Source organism: Megalops cyprinoides, chromosome 7 (genome assembly GCF_013368585.1).
Source record: "Megalops cyprinoides isolate fMegCyp1 chromosome 7, fMegCyp1.pri, whole genome shotgun sequence".
In the NCBI taxonomy this organism is placed as follows: Eukaryota; Metazoa; Chordata; class Actinopteri; order Elopiformes; family Megalopidae; genus Megalops; species Megalops cyprinoides.
Window position 1 is genome coordinate 33,411,861 of NC_050589.1, and position 20,142 is coordinate 33,432,002.

The 20,142-nt window shown below is 43.7% G+C and overlaps 1 protein-coding gene across 1 annotated transcript in view; it reads right to left on the reverse strand.

Annotated features, from left to right (window-relative positions):
* Positions 1-13,737, reverse strand: part of LOC118780246 (ral GTPase-activating protein subunit beta-like) — a 28,440-nt gene extending 14,703 nt beyond the window's left edge. The window contains exons 1-12 of the mRNA XM_036532655.1: positions 13,430-13,737; positions 11,414-11,613; positions 10,563-10,765; positions 9,970-10,136; positions 8,913-9,099; positions 8,264-8,395; positions 7,621-7,799; positions 5,643-5,794; positions 4,911-5,124; positions 1,736-1,937; positions 731-898; positions 174-288 (exon numbers count right to left, since the gene is read on the reverse strand). Coding sequence (XP_036388548.1) covers positions 174-288; positions 731-898; positions 1,736-1,937; positions 4,911-5,124; positions 5,643-5,794; positions 7,621-7,799; positions 8,264-8,395; positions 8,913-9,099; positions 9,970-10,136; positions 10,563-10,765; positions 11,414-11,581 — 1,887 coding nt within the window. The 5' untranslated portion in view covers positions 11,582-11,613; positions 13,430-13,737. The remainder of the gene's footprint in view (positions 1-173; positions 289-730; positions 899-1,735; positions 1,938-4,910; positions 5,125-5,642; positions 5,795-7,620; positions 7,800-8,263; positions 8,396-8,912; positions 9,100-9,969; positions 10,137-10,562; positions 10,766-11,413; positions 11,614-13,429) is intronic.
* Positions 13,738-20,142: the final 6,405 nt, after the last annotated feature.

Sequence of the window (20,142 nt, forward strand, 5' to 3'; positions counted from 1 at the left end):
TCAGCAGAGGTACCCTCCCTTGGTTTTATCCCTGCAACCCTCTGCTCAGAATCCCTGTTCTTTACCCACCAATCAACACCACCATTACTGTGTACCTACATTAACAACTAGCATGATAAACGACTAGCATGTTTACAGACTGAGTTGAAATTGACTTGGCAAAATGCACTCGCCTCAGATTTTAAGTTCCCAAAGTGGAGGGGAAGGGGCAGCATGGAGAGCAGGATATCGATGGAGGCTCTCCTTAGCTCCGTGGGGTTCACGTAGGTCTTGAATTTGGACAGCTCCCTGGGGGTTGAGAATGGGACACCACTTCAGAGACAATGACACTCTTAAAATCTACCCCTAGCACTGGGGCAACAAACAAGTGCATGCAGTAGTCCAGCACAGATCTTTGTACTTCCCCAACTGAACTAATTCCAGAAAGAACAATGCATAGGTGGGAGACTTATAAGATTCTCTTCTTGTAAAAATTAAAGCGCACATCTTTCTCCCCTCAAAAATGGGTAGGAAATGCTCTTTTTAACGGCACACCTTAAACAACACACTTCTTTCTCTGGAGAATTAAAAGTATTACCTCTTGAGAGACACCAAATGCAAGTCAGCATTCCATCGACCGCATAACTAAACCTAGTCAACTGAGAGATAACTGGGACCTAAACATACAGAGTGGCATTTAGTGTGATAAAGAGCTCAGTTCCGCGGCACCAGGGCCGTGAAACCCTCGCACCTGTCAGGCAGGATGGTCTCCAGGGCAGAGATGAAATAGGGGGCCACCACGTTGACGCCCTTCAGGTCAGAGCAGAAGAGCGCTGAGGAGTTGAGGATGATGCTGGCCAACACCGGCCTGCAGATGAAGTCCGAGATCTGGAGGCCCTGGATCAGCACCATGTAGAACCTGCGGGGAACGGAGCGGCGGCGTCAGACAGACCGGGAACGTTTCAGGCACAGACAGAATGGGGAAGAAATTATTCAACATCAAAATGACAACCAAAGGATTATAAACATATTATAAACTATACTACAAAGTATAGTGCTTCGATGACATGGAAAATGACATAAACCAAAATGTAAAATAAACATCAGGCTTAGCAATAAGACCCGGCAGCTCCAGATCATTTCACCATTTCACCAGATCATTTCACCACCACCTAGCACTTTTCAGTGGCCAATGCATTGAAAGACAGTTTTTGAAATCCATAGGATGTCCAGCCAGGTGCTTTCACATGGTGCTTTCTAACACTAAACAGGATCTGTGGCCACAGTTGATAGAAGTACATATTTGCATCTGTTAATTCTGGGGAGTTGGGCAAAAAAAAATGAAATGAAAAAGAGAAGTAGATCCTGTGGTCTCCTGTAGCTCTAAAATGGCTGCCTTTAATTAAAGTATCACCAGAACCACCTGATGTTCACAACACGTGAATGAAAAGTATTCTGGGAGAGACATGCATGTGCAGTGTACGGTTTCACGCAACTTTTCCATCATGCTAAGCTACCATTCCATTTCTGTAACCATGGCTACGCTACATTTACATGTATTCATCAAGCAGACACTTTTATCCAAAGCAACTCACAAGGCCATTGTGGGAACAGATGTGTGCAGATAACAAGTGGTAACCATAGGCAACAAGCAGAATCAAATCAATGCAGTTTAAGTTCAGTCCTAAGATAATGCTCAATTCACACCTGAATGTTGCATGACAGAGGGTATAGGAGTGAGGACAGGGGCCGTTACCTGGACAGGTAGACGGGCAGGATCTCTTCTCCCGTCTTCTTGCTGCAGAATATCCTGCACAGAGTCCCACAGGCCTCAGCCCGGCCCGACTCATAGCTTTCCGGGAACTCGTTGGCGTCAAACAAGGGGTTAGAGACCATGGTGTCAGTGGACATCTGGGACCCCTTCCGCCGAAGCTCCATGTGCGCCTGGGTGGCCAGGGCTGGGGGTGGAGAAAGGGGCGGAGCAACTGAATGAAAGGAATCAGCATCCTCACAGATGACAGGGACCTCTGACACAAAGAGCTTGCCAAGAAAAAAGAACGAGGCACTCCTGCCTCTGGTTTCAGTTTATCACAGAGACATGGAAGCAGCAGCTCAGTTTGACAGAGGGGAAAAAAATTCTACAAGGTTCTTCCTAAAGACGTTTCTCTTTAGTGGGAATAAAACATCCTACTGTTTCAAGACGCTGTCAGAACCTGTGCGTATATGTGATCACACCTCTATTTAAAAGACATCACAAATCCCACCTGCCATCTATTATTCAACAGATGGAATTTGTCATGTGTGGGTCTTTAAAAAGAGGTGTGATCACTTACACACAAGCTCTGACAGTCAGTCCAACTCAACGCTGGCACAGTTTATCCATTTATTATTGTTTTAAAAAATATTTTACCTTCTGTCATAAAGAGCTTGCCAAACACAGCTACGCTACTATAGGCTTGTTACTGACTGAGTAACAAAGCCAAGATATATGTAGATTTGGAAAAACAGGGCTCTCCATTCATGTACTTTATGAAAATATTCTCTACAACTCTCTGTGACGGTTTTCTTTAAGATAATTATGGGGTGAGGGACACTTGGAGAGTGGAGAGCCTCAAGTCCACATTTACCATAGAGCAGTATGAGCCATATTTTGCTTGGATTAGGAATATAGCAATAACAAGACATTTACCATAGAGAAGTGTACTCCACATATAACAGTTCATTGCCCTGGTGCCTGATGCAAAGTCTCTTTGTCAGTTCCCTGGAGTTTCTCGAAAAACAGGATATTACTCGTACCGACAGTGCAGGACAGACAGCTATGTCATGCAGTAAGGCACATACCAAAACAAACCGACCAACCAAGGAACAGAAAATAAGGAACAAAAACTTTGAACTCTGGGTAAACGTAGGGGGGTTCAATTGTTTTTTTTTTTTTTTTTTTTTTTTTTGGTGGGGGATGGTTAGTGCAAAAATCGCAGGACACATGACATGATCACGGACTGGTGGGGGGGTGAGAGGTTGGGCTGACTGGCACAGCACAGGATCCGACCCAGCAATCTTTCCCAGAGAATCACAGGAAGGAAGTGGACAGTTCTAGTTCCACAGGAAAACAAGTGCTACAACAAGGACTCAATGATGATGGTGTAAAACGACATCAACAAAAATAAGGAAAAATGAGGACGATGAGGAAAAAAGAAGGCATATATGCAAACGGACAAAGAAAAAAAAACTGACTGCGATTTAAGAGAAGCTACTGTTCCTACTTACAAGATTTATAAGAAAGGAGAATTTGGATAAAAGTTGCTGCAAGATAACAGGAATAAAAATGGAAACGAATCAAAGCACAGTAGGGTTACAAATATATTTTATAGTTGATTTCTTCAAGGATTTTTCTCTGTTGCTATTGGTTATTGCTCTCTGTTAAAGGGCAACCAAGATTGTTCTCTGTAAAATGATCAATGCCTTACTGCCATCACTTTATTTATACATCTCATCAGTTTATGTTTACTGTAAATTGTTTGGAAAAACCAATTGATCAGACACTGCAAGCACACATCTGGTACTACAGATGATGCTGGTGAGAAAAGCTGGGTTATAAATGAGTCATACACCTGTACACTTTCCCTGCATATCATTGTTGTCTCAGAGAATGATATCAGTGCCCTTTAACTACAGTTCCGGTCTGAAAGTAAACTAGCTCAAGACAGCACAGATCTGTAGTTAGAACTAGGACACTGAGCGTGCAGACCAGGAAACAAAAACTAGATCAACACGCAGAACACACAAAGCATTAAGGATTACAGGATTTCAAAAACTGCATGACATATTATCAACATATCACCTTTCAGCTCAGAAGACTTATCAAATATGATACAGAGTTATCTACACAATTCTGCAGTCGTGAAACATATTTAGAGGAGTGTAATACAGGGGGATAGTATTCAAAATCTAGGAACTGTCGTGGATCAGTTACCCTCATACTGACTATTAATAAAAATATATATTCTTTGTCTAAGGTTTTATATGTGAACGATTATTCATTTCAGTGGACATGTTCTTGTTTGCATCTGCAAGTGTTAATTAAGATTAAGTAAATTACAGCTAGAAAAACTGTGTGTGTGTGTGTGTGTGTGTGTGTGTGTGTGTGTGTGTATGTGTGTCTCTGTGTTTGCGCATCACTGAACTGGTTTGTCCTGCCTTCCTCTTTGGCAGTTTATGAAAGAACAAGACGTACATGTAATCGCCAGATCAGGCTAATCTAAGTGGCCATCAGCTGACAGATAAAACCACATTCCACAGCTAAAATACTGGGTCTTAAAAAGCCCATTCACCCACAGCCAAGATAAAAATCTTCATTCCAAAACTCACGCTCTGGTTTTTTGTTATTCTTCTGCCAAGTGCAAAGCAACATTTTCTGAAGGAACCATGAATAGATGTGGTAGTCTGGCTACAGAGTTTTCTTCTAGAGAAATGCATCCCCTCGATAGATTAAACACAACACGAGGACAAAACCAACACAGCTTTTTGCTATCACTGTGATGGGAAACCATAGAATACTCAACGCCCTCCACAAAAAAATTGAGTCCCTGTCACATTTTATTGCTACTGCACATTTCTGTAATGAAAAATTAACGAACCGACAGCTAAATTAAGCTATTCTTTCATACATACTGACACAATGCAGTGAAGATTGTTTTCTGAGCTGGAAGGGGTTACACTATGACCACAGAAAGACGGAAGCCAACGCGCCATTACAACACCGCGGTCACTGAGAGCAGCAAACAGCACCATTAATCTTGCAGGTGGGGAAATTCACCCAAAAAAGAAAAAGAAAAAAAAAGAACAAGCGGGGGGGGGGGGGGGGGATAGAAGAGCAAAGAAAAGCACAAAAAAAAGTGCTGTATGGGAGAGAACCAAGAGTGGGCTCTTACCGGTCATGCTGTGGTCTCTGTTTATGCCATTGTGGAGTTTGCAGTGGACCAGGGCAGCGTCAAACAGCCAATGGCCAAACAAGTGGAGGATGCTGTTGACCTTTGGCCTACTCGGGGCAGGCAGTGGGCGGGGCTCCGAGCAGGTCTGGTTAGGACTAGGCAGTGGAGAGGTGGAGGTCTGCTGTGACACCTTGGGAGGGTGGACTGTACTTCCCTGTGAAGGAGATGAATTGCACAGCAATAAAGAAATCTAACCATGACAGCTATTGCAAACCTACAATTTCCTTTGGACTCACTGTGACATACCTATAAGCCTTTGTTCCAAAGTAGTGTTACTGTCAGGTCCTCAAGAGACACATGCATGCTGGACTTCGCTCCTTACAATTCCCCTGATTTATTTTTTTACAATTTCTCCCCTGCAACCCATTTTCTTGGAACTGCCAACTGTAAACACATTTCACTGCAAGCGTGACACTCACAAGCAGCCTCACATCAATATTTTTCACTCTTCAAGTCATACAGTTCACTACAGCAGATCGGGTGCTCATTGGAGGATAGGCAATATTCTGACACCGACATCATCACAGCAACCGGCAAGGTGCCTTTGGGCAGTGAGACAGGCAACCTCTGCCAACATATCTATCCCTATCCCCAGCAGAACAAGACCCTGTGTTTAACTATACATCTTGCTGACAACATTACGGCCATGCAGTCCATGGAGGTGAGACTTACCGAAGACGCCTTGCTGGTGGTTTTGGTAACCACCGTGGGCTTGTGCTTGCGGCTGTGCGGGGGTGTGGTGGCAGTGGAGGTGGGGGGTGGAGGCATGCTCAGTCTGGCGACAGGGGTGGGCGGGGTGCTGTCCGACTTGGGCCGAGAGACACCTGGGAGAAATTGTGGGGGTGGGGGTGGGGGGGGGGCAGTCAGAGCAGAGAATCTTGGCCCAGAATCTCTCTTCGTCCAGACACTGTTAGAAGCAAATTCTGCGGATTAGCGGTTTTAGTAACAGCTTCTTTTGGACCGTAACATTTGCCATCCTCCTCGGAAAACTCAAAATAAATTCTAAAAGAAGAAAATACAACATGGGAACATTTCACATGAGAATGCTGGGGCCCACCCTTACTTGGCAAAGCAAATTCAGTGATGATGAGGGGTCCCTTGAAGGCTTTCCAAAAAGGAAAAGGCCTTCAAAATCTGACCTTCCCGCGCACACAAACTACTGAAGCTAAACATGGTTACTGCAGATAGATTGACGGTTAACAAGTAAATCAAATACAAAGCATTACTCGGTGGGATTGTACAGTTTATACAAATGTCAGTATTTATCACATATCCTCTCAGGACAATCATGTTGAAACATGCAAGAAATGATTTCCCTGCCAGAAGAGCTCAGACTGATTTGGTAAGCGCTACACCACTGCACACAGATCGATACCATATTATAACTGCTCCAGGTGCAGGAAAGCAATCATCTTCACCAAAGTCAATCAGGTACGAAACCCTCTCTTCTGGCGACCAATCACAAATGACTTACCTCCATAACAGCATTGTGCTCTAACACTGCGACCATAATTTCCTTATTGATGGACTTCAGAAAGCCTCCTATTCCCTTAAAGGGACATAAGGGCAGAGTTAGAGTGACAGTTTGCTCAGTTCTGATGGTTAAAACAGGCCTGACAAAACAATAACGATCACCGATAAAAGGAGAACCTGATGCACTGTCTACACGTAGTGTCGATTTTGTACCCTCGATTTCCCTTCTGGCCAAACAAGCTGACTCAAGTCCGAGCAGCGTTTTACCCACATACAGTAATCAATATTTGTCCTCCACTGTACAAGGGGGATTTAACACTCACCTTGTAAACACATAACACTTCCATTCACATGCTTCCAATGGAACTAAAGTAACATTGTTTTATATGTACTGTCTTTCATGTCATTTCTTGCAATACACAGGGATTTGATACCCCCACATGACACCGCTTTAGCCAAATCTTTTGAAAACCCTTTCATTCATCCCCAGAAACAATAAGCCGCCATCTCTGTAAACTTGAAAAAGCTTGTAAACCATCCAGCCCAAGTAAAAGGCTTTCTTTCATTCTGATTTTTACAAAGGGGCATCTCATGTAACATGAGATGGCCTCCCCTCTCATATCCCTTTTGCTGAAACGGTATAGCCAAAAGAAGTGAAACAAATCTGCAAGCTATTAAAGAGAAAGGAGAACATGGTGATAACCTCAGATGCACTTGTGTGCTCCTGGTCTGCCTAAGGAGGTAGAGATGAGAGAGATTTGAACAACTCTCAGCCAAATAACATGTGGATGCTAACACGCCCTTGGCAATGCCATGCATTTTTAAATCGGCCACTAAGGGGCCGACTAATTTCGACTTAGAAACGTACAGGTATTTAGTCATGTAAAATAAAGGCTTTTTGATTTCTCGCTCACTAAAAAGTGTACACGGAACCTCTTGACTTTTTTTGGTCTCTTTTTCTACGCTTACTCTGCTTTGCACGTGCAACTAAACACCCCCTGTGGTTGTCCTCCGCATTGATGGTTTTTCCAGAAAACTGATCATGACACGATGACTCTAATGAGCATAAAGATTAAATGGTGAATGTAAGGGAAACTGGAAGTCCATGTTTTTTTTTTTTTTGAGGGGACGGCCCTGGTTTTTAGCATTCCTGCGGGTCCTCGCTGGAGGCCCTTACCCAGGAAGGCATCCACCAGGCAGCTGATTCCCCGCATGGCCCTGAAGAAGATCTGGGGCAGCTGTCTGAGGCAGGGGTGCTGGATGACCTCATGGGGCATTGCGCTGACGTTGAGCAGCTGCTCCTGGAACTTGGGCGTGGTGCTGACAATGGCAGGGTTGCTCAGGTCCACCGGGTTACTGGAGTGCAGCAGAAACAGAGCTATAGTTCAGGACCTCCGCTCAGACAGGCCCAAACACCCCCCCCCATGCATGAGTTCAGCACTCTGTTATACAACACAGTGTAATAAAAATAGCAATTGCTGAACCTGACACATGTTCAGATGTGGTCTGGCATTTTCTGTACATACTGTTGTTCATATGGTATTATCATACGCCCTATTGTCCTTTGCTGTCCAATTCACTATAGATAAGAACTTCCGTAAAGGAACTTAATATAAATGTAACTCAAACTTACAGACAAAGCAAATTACAGTTAAATTGATTAGGGGCCTTTGTAAAGAGAAGGTGAACACACATTGATCTGCAACACTACACAAACAGAATAATGGAAAGATGCATGAGGGCATTGGGATTGATACCCTTCTGCACAGTGCTGTGTTTAAATGTGGATTGAATAGTCAAAGACAAAGTCAAAGTCTTACCTGAGCATGTGCAAAAAGCGGAACCACGTCTGTGTGACACATTCGTTGTCCATATCTGCGGGGATCAGGTTTGCGTCTTCATCCGGAACTTTGAATGGAGGGAAGGAAGGACCATATGTGAACCGCAGCAACCTGAAGAAAAAAAAAACCCCACTAGTACCATTTTTCAGCTTCTCCTGGGGGAGCTACGGTAAATGCACAATTTCAATGCACTTCACCAGCTGTCAGCTGCAACTGAAACAAAACGCATTCAGTGGAAACTAGATGTCATCAGACTCAAGATTTTCCATTGTAATGTCTGTCCCTGCGGTGCTGAGTAGTGTTGCTCCCGAATATTTATTGGCAGTAAAACCGTTACTTGTTTGGCTCTATTTCAAACTGATACGGCCATGCAAAGAAGCACTGTAAGAGCCAATCATTCATAACCAAAACACATTCCAGGCCTTTTTGCTTACGAACACATAGTATTAACCAGCAACTAAAATCAAGGATAATCTTGAACTTCACAGATGTTTTAATAAACTTTGAAAACTCTGGCCCTCCCCACTGTTGAACATTAACGTTAACGTTGGAACTCCCTGATTTTACGGCTCAGACAGCTACCATTAGTACTTCGATGGAACAGGAAGGAACACCGCTCTCGTGTCACCTGGAAGTGAGGGCAGAGATGACCTTGCTCCACTGCTCCACCACCGGGGGGTGGTGCCTCCAGTTGGCCAGCATCTCCCTGGCCGTCTTCCAGTAGGGCGGGGTGGGAAAGCAGCGCGTGCAGGCCAGGAGCCACACCTCCAGCAGCACGCTGATCAGCTTCTCCGCCAGCTTCTCCGCAATCCCGCCTGCAACGGTCCAGACAGCATGCTCACTGACCACAAGGTGACCACACAGCGCTCGCAAAGGACACGGCGGGCGAACATCTTTCACCAAAGCCACTGTGGTCACACTTCGAGTGGTCAGAGTGTTACACTGCGACCGCTCAGCATTAATCAGATGTCAATAATCATGAGATCTTTAGAAAGCATGTAAGAAAGAACCAAACCTGTGCCTATCCATGATGGAATAACAGTGTGATATAATATGTGGATAGACCAGTTTTGTACCCACACAATGTGTGACGTGACAACTGGCACATTCATTGCTTGTACATGACTCACACTGATTCAAAACAGTAGCTGACTGCTGTGATCTCTTTCCCCCAATAATGCTGGTCAAAGATAAGATGCACAACAGTTTAAGTCTGCAAAAAGCAATCAAGTATGAGGCCGCCTATGAGACACTTTGTAAATATACATCTGTTGTGAACTAAACGGCTTTGAAAAGATTTCCACACCAGAAGTCATAAACCTTTATACTAGTAGTACTTTAAGACTGAAGATATTTTTAAATCTGGAGGATTGGAGCAAATCTTGTGACCTAAATGGTACAGAGGTGTTTTCCTTCTCCCTCGTTACCAAGCAGAAAACAACTTTATACAACTAGTCTATCATCACTGGATTGCTTCTCATTAAGGCTATAAAGTTTAACCCCTGCTCCTTGCAGCCTCAGAGTTAATTCAGTGTTGATTTTGTTTTTCAAGCCAGAGCCATCAATGTAAGCAGGTGCTAGTGCACTGTGCACCATGGTGACAGCCATCAAACAGCTCTCAGGGACCCCCCGAATGTTAAAAGGGGGCAGCGTGAGGGTGGAGATGGGGGTGGGAGGTGACTGACCTCCCACGGTTGGCGGTGCCAGGAGCGTGTCACTGATTCTCAGCAGGAAGAGGAGCAACACCTCCCAGGTCTCCCGTGCCATGGTGCCCGACTCCCGCGCCAGCCTCTGCACCGCCGTCAGCACCTGCTGGCACAGGCGGAAGTGAATGGGGCTGTACTGGTCACCCCTGCCCCCGGAGTGACACGCAGAGCAGGCGGAGAGAGGAGGAGAGACAGCGAGAGAGGGAGAGAAATGGGGGAAAGAGGGAGAGGGAGAAAGTTAGCACGTTACTAGGGCTTCATTAATCGTTTTCAAATGATGCATGCATCTTTAGTCTGACAAAACTATGCATCAAAAGGGAAGGACATGTTTATCAAAAGCGCATGAACTGGTTTTATTTAAAAAATACTGATATTGATTTTCCCTTTGATTAATGTCTTTCTGTAGCTAGCAAATCACTCCAGACTGCCCAAGTCAAACTGGTATATTTTGTTGAACATTGATGTTAACACTTGTCTCACTGATATGTCTGCCCAGTTCAAGGCCCTGCTGGTCCACAGGGCATGTCCCCTGCCACCATAACACCCTGCACTCAGCGCCGCTCCCACCATACCTGGGCAGAAAGAGGTTGTAGAGGTGCTTGAGGATGACCTGGACGTAGAGGTCAGGCTCCTTGATGATGGGCTTTGGGATGGACCCGCGGGGGGACACCAGCGCCATGATCCAATCCGTGTACACGTCCACACACAGCCTGACAGTATCCCCATCCAGAGGCAGTGTGAGGCCGTAACAGAGGACTTCCATCGTCCACTTGACCTGCACAGGCGGCATGGTTCACGCTTACAACTGCATCGCTTGTTACATGCAAGATGGGAGCATTCTACATTTTCTCGTCTGTGCGCTTTGAGTTTCTACATGAGAGTGATACCATGTGTCCAGGAAAGGCAATGCTATCACTGGAAGCTGAAGAAAGCTTCAGACAGAGCTGCAAAAAAGGGTATGTCTGCAGCCTTCCCGTTTAGCCACCCATGCAAAAAATAAGCCAATCTGACAGCTCCAAGTAGCACGCAAGAGGAGCTGTCAACTGGGGAGAGAAACAGTCAATAAAATTACTCGGTGAAAATTGCCAAGGGGGAGCTCAGTTCACCCCTACCACTCGACAGCCTGACACACCAAGTTAGTACATGTTATGCAGAAGACAGCACGTTTGCCCAAGGCAAAAGGAGCACCCACAAATCAATGCACACTGTTCACTTAGGCAGGGTAGTTTCACAACATTCAATGAACAACACTCAAGATGAACTCAAGATTCCTGAACAGATGCATTTTTAATTGCGTTCACAGTAAGGACAACCACAACTGTGGTAAACGCACTTGACCACTTCAACCCCACTGATCAGGTTTATATTTTCTGTTTTGACCTTGACTGGAAGGCAGCCAGAATGCGACCGTGCAGCCACTCACCTCTTTGTCCGTTTTGAGGATGCTGTCCATCAGGGGGGCCACCCCCAGGGGGTGCACCACGGCCTTGGCCACCTCATGTCCCACCGCCGGAGGGTAAGTATGCAGGACACTCAGGTGCCCCTGGTCACTTAGAACAGTCAGGTGCAAGGACCGCCACTCCGAGTACATGGTGTGTTTGCTCTACTCGATGCAACAACCACCTGCAACACACAATAAATCTTCGCTTGGAAACAGCAGATCATATTTCTGCATGCCTCTATGCGGTCTGACAATGTACATAAGGGTTCATGTGCTTTAATATCACAAATATGATGTTAAGCCTTAACAGAGTCTACCCTGGGAATCGCAGGAGCCAGTTGCCCAGTGATCAACCTCATATGTGTCTGTATTCAAAAAAATAACCCAACAACCAAATACTTCAAAACAGGACACTCAGTTTCATTCAGATTCTATACAGACTTCTGATTACAGCATCGCTCCAGAGACAGACAAACACAAAGAGCACAGTCATTTAGGACATTGGATCTTAGGTTGGTTAGGGTTCCTGCAGAAATTATCCAATTCTCTCAAAACAACAGCTTCACAATCAGCATAAAACTGCATCAAACAGTAAAGCCCATTCATTCAGAATAACCAATTAAAACTTGAGACACACGGCAAATTGTTTACATTTCGTCAATATTGTGTTGTCATGACCCCTTTTAATATTCGCTGTGATCAGTCTGTTAATATTTACAGACTCCAGTTAAGTATTCGGCTGACAGAGCAAAGGATGTAGTCTTCCAGCAGCGTGTTTTAATTCCACACAAATGACTCCTGTCATGTGAACAGTTGGTTGCTCACTACATTTCTGCCACAAGCATTACATTGAGGTTCCAACTAAAATGTTTACAGTTAGAGCAATTGCAACATTTGTTTTTAAACGCAGCACAAGCAATGCACAGTGAAATGTTAGTATGTGTTCCCAACAAGGTCCGGTATAATAAGGTTAAGGGAAGCACATGCATCGCATTAGGCAAGAGTAACTGACTGAAGCAATGTAATTTAAACGCAGGTTATTCGATTGTGGCAGGAAAAACATGGGCCATTCTCCAGTTACCACTGACGGGGTCTGGTTTTGTTCCGAGGCGGCCATGACCACTGAAGAGCTGCAGAAGCAGGCAATGAAAAAATTAAGCGCGCATACACGCAGATATTCCCAACAAGGTGCCGTGTAACCATGCACAAAATTCGCCAAATCCATCTTGACTAGCTGTCAACATTAAATCAGCAATCAAAGCGTTTTGAAAAAGCGTTGTTTTCAAAAATATCTTGTAAGCTACACTAGACAGCTCGATCGTGCTCATGTATCGCTATTTAGCTATAGCCACAGGCTGGCTAGCCATCGTTAGAAAGCTTGTGTGGACAGACCCAATGTAGATAGACCCAAGTAGCTGAATCCCATCTTCTACTACAGTGGCGCAAAATTTGAAAGCAGCGTCGCTGTCAGTGTCATTACCTGAACTTATACAGAGCCACTACGTTATCAGTTAAAATCCAACACATTTAAATTCCCAACAACACTGGGTGAATTGCTCTAGCTGAAGATCACCAGTCTAGCGATTTGTACGTTTGCATATAGCTTATCTTATCAAGCAAGTTAATACTTCCGGGATCCAAAATATATTTGCAAACGTTACCTATCTTAGGTGACTGGATATCCAGAGGTAGCTAGCAAGCTAAATTAAAAGCTTTTGACTACCCAATGCTAACAAGTACTTTAATGGCTAACAAGGTAGCCACATAGGTAGCAAACTTAGGATGTTAGCCTCTGATGCCGCCGGTAATGGGTGAAGTACAAGCCCGGAACGGGCACCAGTCGAAACTCGTAAGGTGGACACGAATACACTGTTTCACACTGTTAGCAAGAGAAGGCCGCAATGCGGAATAATCGTCTTGACAGCTTGCTAACTTTGCTCGATAGCTAGTCACATCAAAACAAAAAGCAAGAATTGTACATGAATAAAGGCTTGCTACCTGTGCAAGAAGAAAGAGCCGACATTTCTCAGATCCCGATTCGCAACAGATCCCGGTTTACAGAGTTTCACAGCGTCATCATCCTTGTGAGACTGTCGAAACGTACTGCTATTTCCGCCTAGTCGCTGTCCGGCGGTGTGCGAGTCCGAAGTCTTGCTAGGCTTGCTAGCTCGCCTACTGTCATCGGGCACTTGGAGCGACTGCCGAGAGCAACGACCTCTTCTTCTTCTGTTTGGGCTTCACGACATATAGCGCAGCTTGACAGCGATTTTCTGCCCCCTAAAGATGTGGAGGGTCACCACCCACAACAATCGCACAGCAAAGGAATTTAGACCCTCCCGCTCGCCTAGCAGAGAAACGCCGTCGTATTTAGAATGCACCTGTCTTACTACAACCGTTTTATCCGTTTTATATTAAGGGCTATGAACAGCCAGAGGCAGACCGGAGACGGGTATGAATCTACTTTATTATTCTGTTGACTTTGTCCCATTATAATAGCATATTAGAACAAATTACTCTCTATTTGTTGCCTACACAAGTGTGAGTGAGTGTATGTGTGTGTGCATTTATATGCATCTGTATGTCAGTCACTCTGTAGAAGAGTATGTGCTAAACAAAATGTGATGCAATGCGTTCCCAAAACATACCTTAACACTCTTCTTGGTGCGTCTCTAATGTCAGCGTAACTTACTGTATCTTTATAGGATTATGTACCAAAAGCACTTTCCTAAATATGTTTTTTCCTCCCTTTAAAATATGTGGTATGCATTATTTCATGGCTTGAACTGATTCTGTTACTGGTGCACCTTCACAAAGTGTCATTTTGCAGTACACTGCGGGTAGGAGAGTTGGATCAAAGGCTTAAGCCATGATTTCATTAAATGTTATCCTTTGAGTTTAGACATTAATCGGTCATTGAATTGGTCACTTAATAGGTCAGTCCCTACCTATGTCAACCACCTCCTCTGGTCATCAAAGCTGTCACTGATGTAATGACCTGCAGAATTAGAGATGTACATCAGGCTTTTGAGCCCCTGGGGATTCTTGCTGCATTGAACTGATATTAAATGCAAATGTTAGTGTGTGTGTGTGTGTTACATGTCTCACAGCAGGTCATGCAGTGTCCACTGAAAGGCAGTAGGCTGGAGACCCTGTTGTCACAGCTGGCTGGCTGAGTCCTGGAAAGGACAGTTGGAAACCTGGTACTCTGAAAGAGTACACTGCCCCCTAGTGCCATCCTCCAGAACTTAAAGCAACAACAGCAATAGAGTGCCTCCCAATAGTTTGGGAATGAGTTCTAGGGTCTCTTCCTTGATTTCTCAGAGACATCAATTGAGGAGATGAGGAAGAAATGTGAGGGGGAAAAAGGAGGAGGTACTTAATACACTGAGTGAAACTGGTTGTTGTTGCACTGAGTTTAAGGAATTTCATATGATGTTTTTTTTCCCATGAAATGTATGGTTAATTTGACTTTTGCTAGCCAAGTGTTTTATTCATAAAATGCTATTTTGTATAACAAGCCAATTTTATCTATAAATTTATAGATTTAAAATATCACATCACCACTTTACAGGATGAAAAATCCATAAGATGTGTGCTGTCAATTGCTGTCAAAATAGAATTTATTTATGTAATCACAACAATATGAAAATCCATATAATGTCACATGTGTGGTGGTTTGCATCAGAGATCATATCCGCATTTGGATACACTGATGCATCCACGAAAGCAGACAAATGATGGCATGTCTTCCTTCCTTCATTCCACCTACAGAATTGAAATTATCCATAAGGATGGGACCAGTTTTCAATTTCTGGGTCACAGAGGACATAAGGAGTGTTTTTTATATTTATTTTTTCTTTAATATGTTTCTTTAAATGCTTCTTTTCAAATATAGATAAGCAATATATATGCAGAGAAATTACAACAAAGGAACAGCACCATACAATGAGATATACAGACAATAGATATACAATGCAATAAACAAAAATTAAAAGAGAGGGAAAAGGGAAAGGGAAAACAAAATAACCTAAATTAATAAACAAAAATTAAATGGGAAAATTAAAACAGAAAAATGGAAAACAAATTAAAATAATATGTCTAACCATAACCATGCAACTCATGTGTTTAAAATGCAAGACATCTTCTCAGCTTCTCAACAGATACAGAACAAATTGGATCTGGATTTATTATGAAAAGCTGTAGGCTTTGTGAATATGGCAATTCCAAACGAACAAATCAGTTTCAAGGCTTCTGTTAACATGGTTTCACCAGTACCACAACCCAAAAATAAAACCAAACATTCAGAGAAGTGAATGAGTTTGATTAACTAAACATTAAAAGGGGGATATCATTCCCAAAGGTAGAGTATCGCAGCAATAAAAGGACAACCACAACCAAACATGAGCAATGAGGGGATATGTTAAAATTAAATGTAACGGATTCCAGGATACAGGAATCTAGGAAAGGACACAATTTAACACTGTGGAGCCATAATCTTATCGTTCAGCCAAGTTCCACTCACTCTGTCCTCTTCCCTCTCTCCTCTCCTTCCTCCCTTTATTTGTAGAACCACTGAGCTCAGCTGAACTCTTTTCAGGCAGGCCTGGACTCATGAGGATATCACTGGCTTTTTGTTCCAAATATAATTTTTTAAAGATTAATTCAAAAAAGACTGAATTAATCCATTCAGCCACTCCACTGGTTATACACTCTCAGTACGTTTCCCTCTCCCTCTCACCCCCACTTAGCTCTCTCTCTCTCTATCCCTTCCCCCATCTCTTTCTGTCTCTCTACTCACCATTGTGTGTATGTGCTGATTCTGTTCATCTTTAAGGTGCTTGGTTTCTGAGCTTCTTCAGGGGAAACCAGACAAAACTACAACTTTGATCAAGACTCTTGTCTCCTCACCATTACTGTGCAGACTGTTGAGAGACACACTTCACTTTTCTTCTGTCTATGAATGCTTGCTTCACTGTAGTAAAAGTACTGTTGGTCTTAGTGGTTGTTGTCACATCAAATTGTGAAAGGAAGGAATATTACCTGCAAAGGTAGGACATACTACCTGCTCAGAGGACAGTGACCCCTGCGGGAGGGGGAGGTCTTAAAACTTTGTCTTGTCCCATGGCTGTAGATGGCCCTTCATGGAAGGAAAAATAAGCCAGCTCGGTGGGGCGCTCTGCTTACAGTCAAGGGGTTTTTCTTTTCCTCTTAGGTCTCCCTCTGTTTCTGCTGCTGTTACTATGGAGACAGAAGCAGTCACTGACATGGTGGGAGGGGTTTATTTTGAAGGCCAGGGGGTGGTAACAAGATTATGGCTGTGTGCATGTGCATCTGTATGCGTGTGTAACGTCCACTTAAAAACACCTGTGTGTCTATGTGTTTGTCTGCGTAAGCACTCACCTTGTTGTTCTGCCAGGCCCATTTGGATCACATGGTGCCTTTACATTGGGTCTGTGGTGAGTGCAGTCTGCAGGGCTAGCCCTAGGGCAGTGTACAGCCTATCACCCATCTTCTTCAGGTACCAGCAAGTGTCAACAAGGGTAACACATCAGCTGGACAACCGGAATTCTGTACAGAAGGGAAGTGTTTTGCATTAATATCCAACTGCTGGAGTATTGTGAGGGGGAGTTAGGAGGAGAGAGACAAGGAGCAGAAGTAAGGAAGAGAAGGAGGCAGTGAGGAAAGGCAAAACAGGAGTGACAGAGAGAGGAGAGAGGGAGGGACTGAGGAGGAGAATGAGAGTGAGAATGAGAGAGAAAGGGTGAGAAAGAAAGAAGAGAAGTGAAGAGAAGTAGGAGGAGGGGGAGGGCAGGAGTGGGAAGAGAGACTCATCCTGATTAGTTCTTCCCAGGCCCCTACAATGTCAGGTATTCTTGACAAGGATCATTCTGGATTCCATCCGCAACCTCTGTTTTTACACCCACAGCCATACTGTAGAGACCTGAGCATGTCACCCTGGCAACCATAGAACTGGAATATCCAGATGTCTCATTTTGTGTAATGTGAGAACCAAGTTTTTACTCATCCAAGCTGCTTGGTTTCCCAGACATATTGATTCATTAATGACTTTAAATAAAAATGAATTGTAGAAATTATTGACAAATATTTGACTTAAGCACATGTCCACTTTAAAAGCTATAAGCCTCTTTCGGGACAGGGCAAATTTCATGCTGCTCCTGGGAGATTGGAAGACACTTCATTCCATTCATTAATACTGAGAGGTCTGGGTTCAGTTTATCTGATACCATGTTTTCTTCCCAAGAAGTCAGGCTGTATTCCCCCTGAACTGTCTTGGATCATGGTGCTGGATATTCACGGGGGAGAGAATTATTAGAGGGGAGAGGCTTATTATAGCCTCCTACATCACAAGATGTCTTTGAGCCCCCTTTCTTTTTGGTCCACTAGCTCTAAGTGCTGCTCACAGAACATTAAAAAGCCCATTCTGTCAGGCTTCGACCCCACAGAGAACAATCCCAGGTAATTTTTTGGTCAGTTAGAGGGCAATTCACTCCAGCCACCAGCCAATCTTACAGCCAATGGCTCGTTGCCTTCCCAGCTTGGGGTGGGGGAGGGGGTTATAGGAGGGGGGGGGGCGGGTGTGCAGAGGTGCCAGACTCGAATGATTTACTTCACTGGGCAACATTATCCTGGAAAACCACTGAACCCTAATGATGTAGTGCTGATCCCTAGACTCCGCAGGAGAGTGAGAGGCGGCCCATTTCTGTCACATGCCATCCACTGCTCTCAGAGTGAACATGGGAGAAGGGCTGTCCCATCCGCTCAAGGAGGCCGGGAAAATAAAGCCCCAGTCAATAAGAAACAACGAGGGGTCTGAGGTCAGAGCTGTTGTGCCATTGTGCTACACGTTTCTCAATATGTAGGCTGTATATTTAACACATGGCTGTGAGCAAGGGGGGCTCATAATAGCCAATTCAGGTTTCACTGTACTCACTGTGGTTTGTAGGAGACACACGGTGTGCACGTGAAAGATACAGGTGAGGCTGAGACTGACACAATGAAATTTGACATTTTGGTCCTCCTGCCCCCATCAATGGTGTTGATGAAATGAAAAACACATGGGTTGTGTTGGTGTAACACGGGAGAATTATTTTGGTGAATTTGCAAATGGAATGTCACAGTTTATGCTAAACAACTTGTGAGGTTGTTCCTGCCCAAGCTTTGATTCTAGTGACATCAGTATGATAATCCTCTAGATATAGATGGACCTCAAAACATGACATTATCATTGCAATAGGTATGCTCACTTTAAAGTGATGTAAAAAAAAAAAACAGCACCACATTTTTTTTTAGCAGACACAGGTTTATTTTTTTGCATGAACATCATGAGTGTGCAAAAACGTGTTTCCATTTGTGGTCTTGTGTAGGCAGCATGTAAAAGTTGCTCAGCTGTCTCATTTTTTTTTTATAACAGTCACATGGCAAAAACAGTCAGGCTAGCAACATCAATGTGTCAGTGTACACAATGTTGACTGAGAAGTTTTGTCTACCTTGGATTTTCTGAATCACTTCCTTGTCTCAGTCTGAAGCTGTGTTTTTCCAGGCAGTTGGGTAAATTCCATTAAAAGCCTTTTTCAAGGTGTAAAATCTATTCCATTCTTACAATATAAATCCTGTATAACTTTTAAAGTAATACTTTATTTTATCACACTAATAACGTAATAGGCACATCTAAACATGCCTGAAAAAAGTGCCTGGAATGAACAAGAAAGTAAGCATTTGAAAGTTAACTTCAGGGGAAGAGGTTAGGCATGAGGCCAAAAAGCCGTTGCAGTATGGTACAGTATGTGAGGACACATTGTTTAAAACACGGGAAGGATGTTTCCGGAAAAAAAGCCCATGCCTACAGTATTTGCAAATGACAATAAATGTATTCACTCTCCAAAGGGAAAGAAATTGTCTGTATGTGTCAACCACACACGTCTTTTACATGGGACAGTTGTTGTCCATTTTGAGTGTTCACAACCAACAACCAACCAACCAACAGTTCTAACCTACTCAAACAACCAGTTTGTCAGTGATAGGCTCCACATTACAATACTTCACCAACTTTAAGAATCATCATGCTCCACCCACTGTATGCAATAATAAGCCCTAAAAAACCTTTACCAGGTCTATGATGGCTGACATATCTTAGATTGTTATGGTGTTTCTGAAGTCACAGACAACACTATCACCAAGTCACCAAGCTGGTTCAATGTATTTATTGAAGCATCATGACCTATTAAAGCTGCAAACTATAGGGGCAGTGTAGCACAGTGGTAAGGAGTAGGGCTTGTAACCGAAAGGTTGCTGGTTCATTTCCCCGCTGGAGCACTGCTGCTGTACCCTTGGGCAAGCTACTTAACCCAGGATTACCTCTGTAAACATCCAACTGTAAAAATGGATAGCATGTAAAAATTGTAACCTATGTAAGTCACTCTGGATAAGAGCATCTGTTAAATGACAATAATGTAATGTAATGTAGATACACCTCTTCAGACTCCACCTGGTCTCCCCTACTTAATTTACATCACAAAGTAATTCACAGATTAAATCTTTCCATCTCTTGTGATTTTACCATTTTACAGTAATTAGGACTTTGTTGGGTTATTGTAGGTTATTGTAGCACTTTCAAATTCACAGTGGCATTATTTTTTACAGCATTGTGTGATGAAAACACATACAAAATTTGTACCCTTGTTAAACTTTGT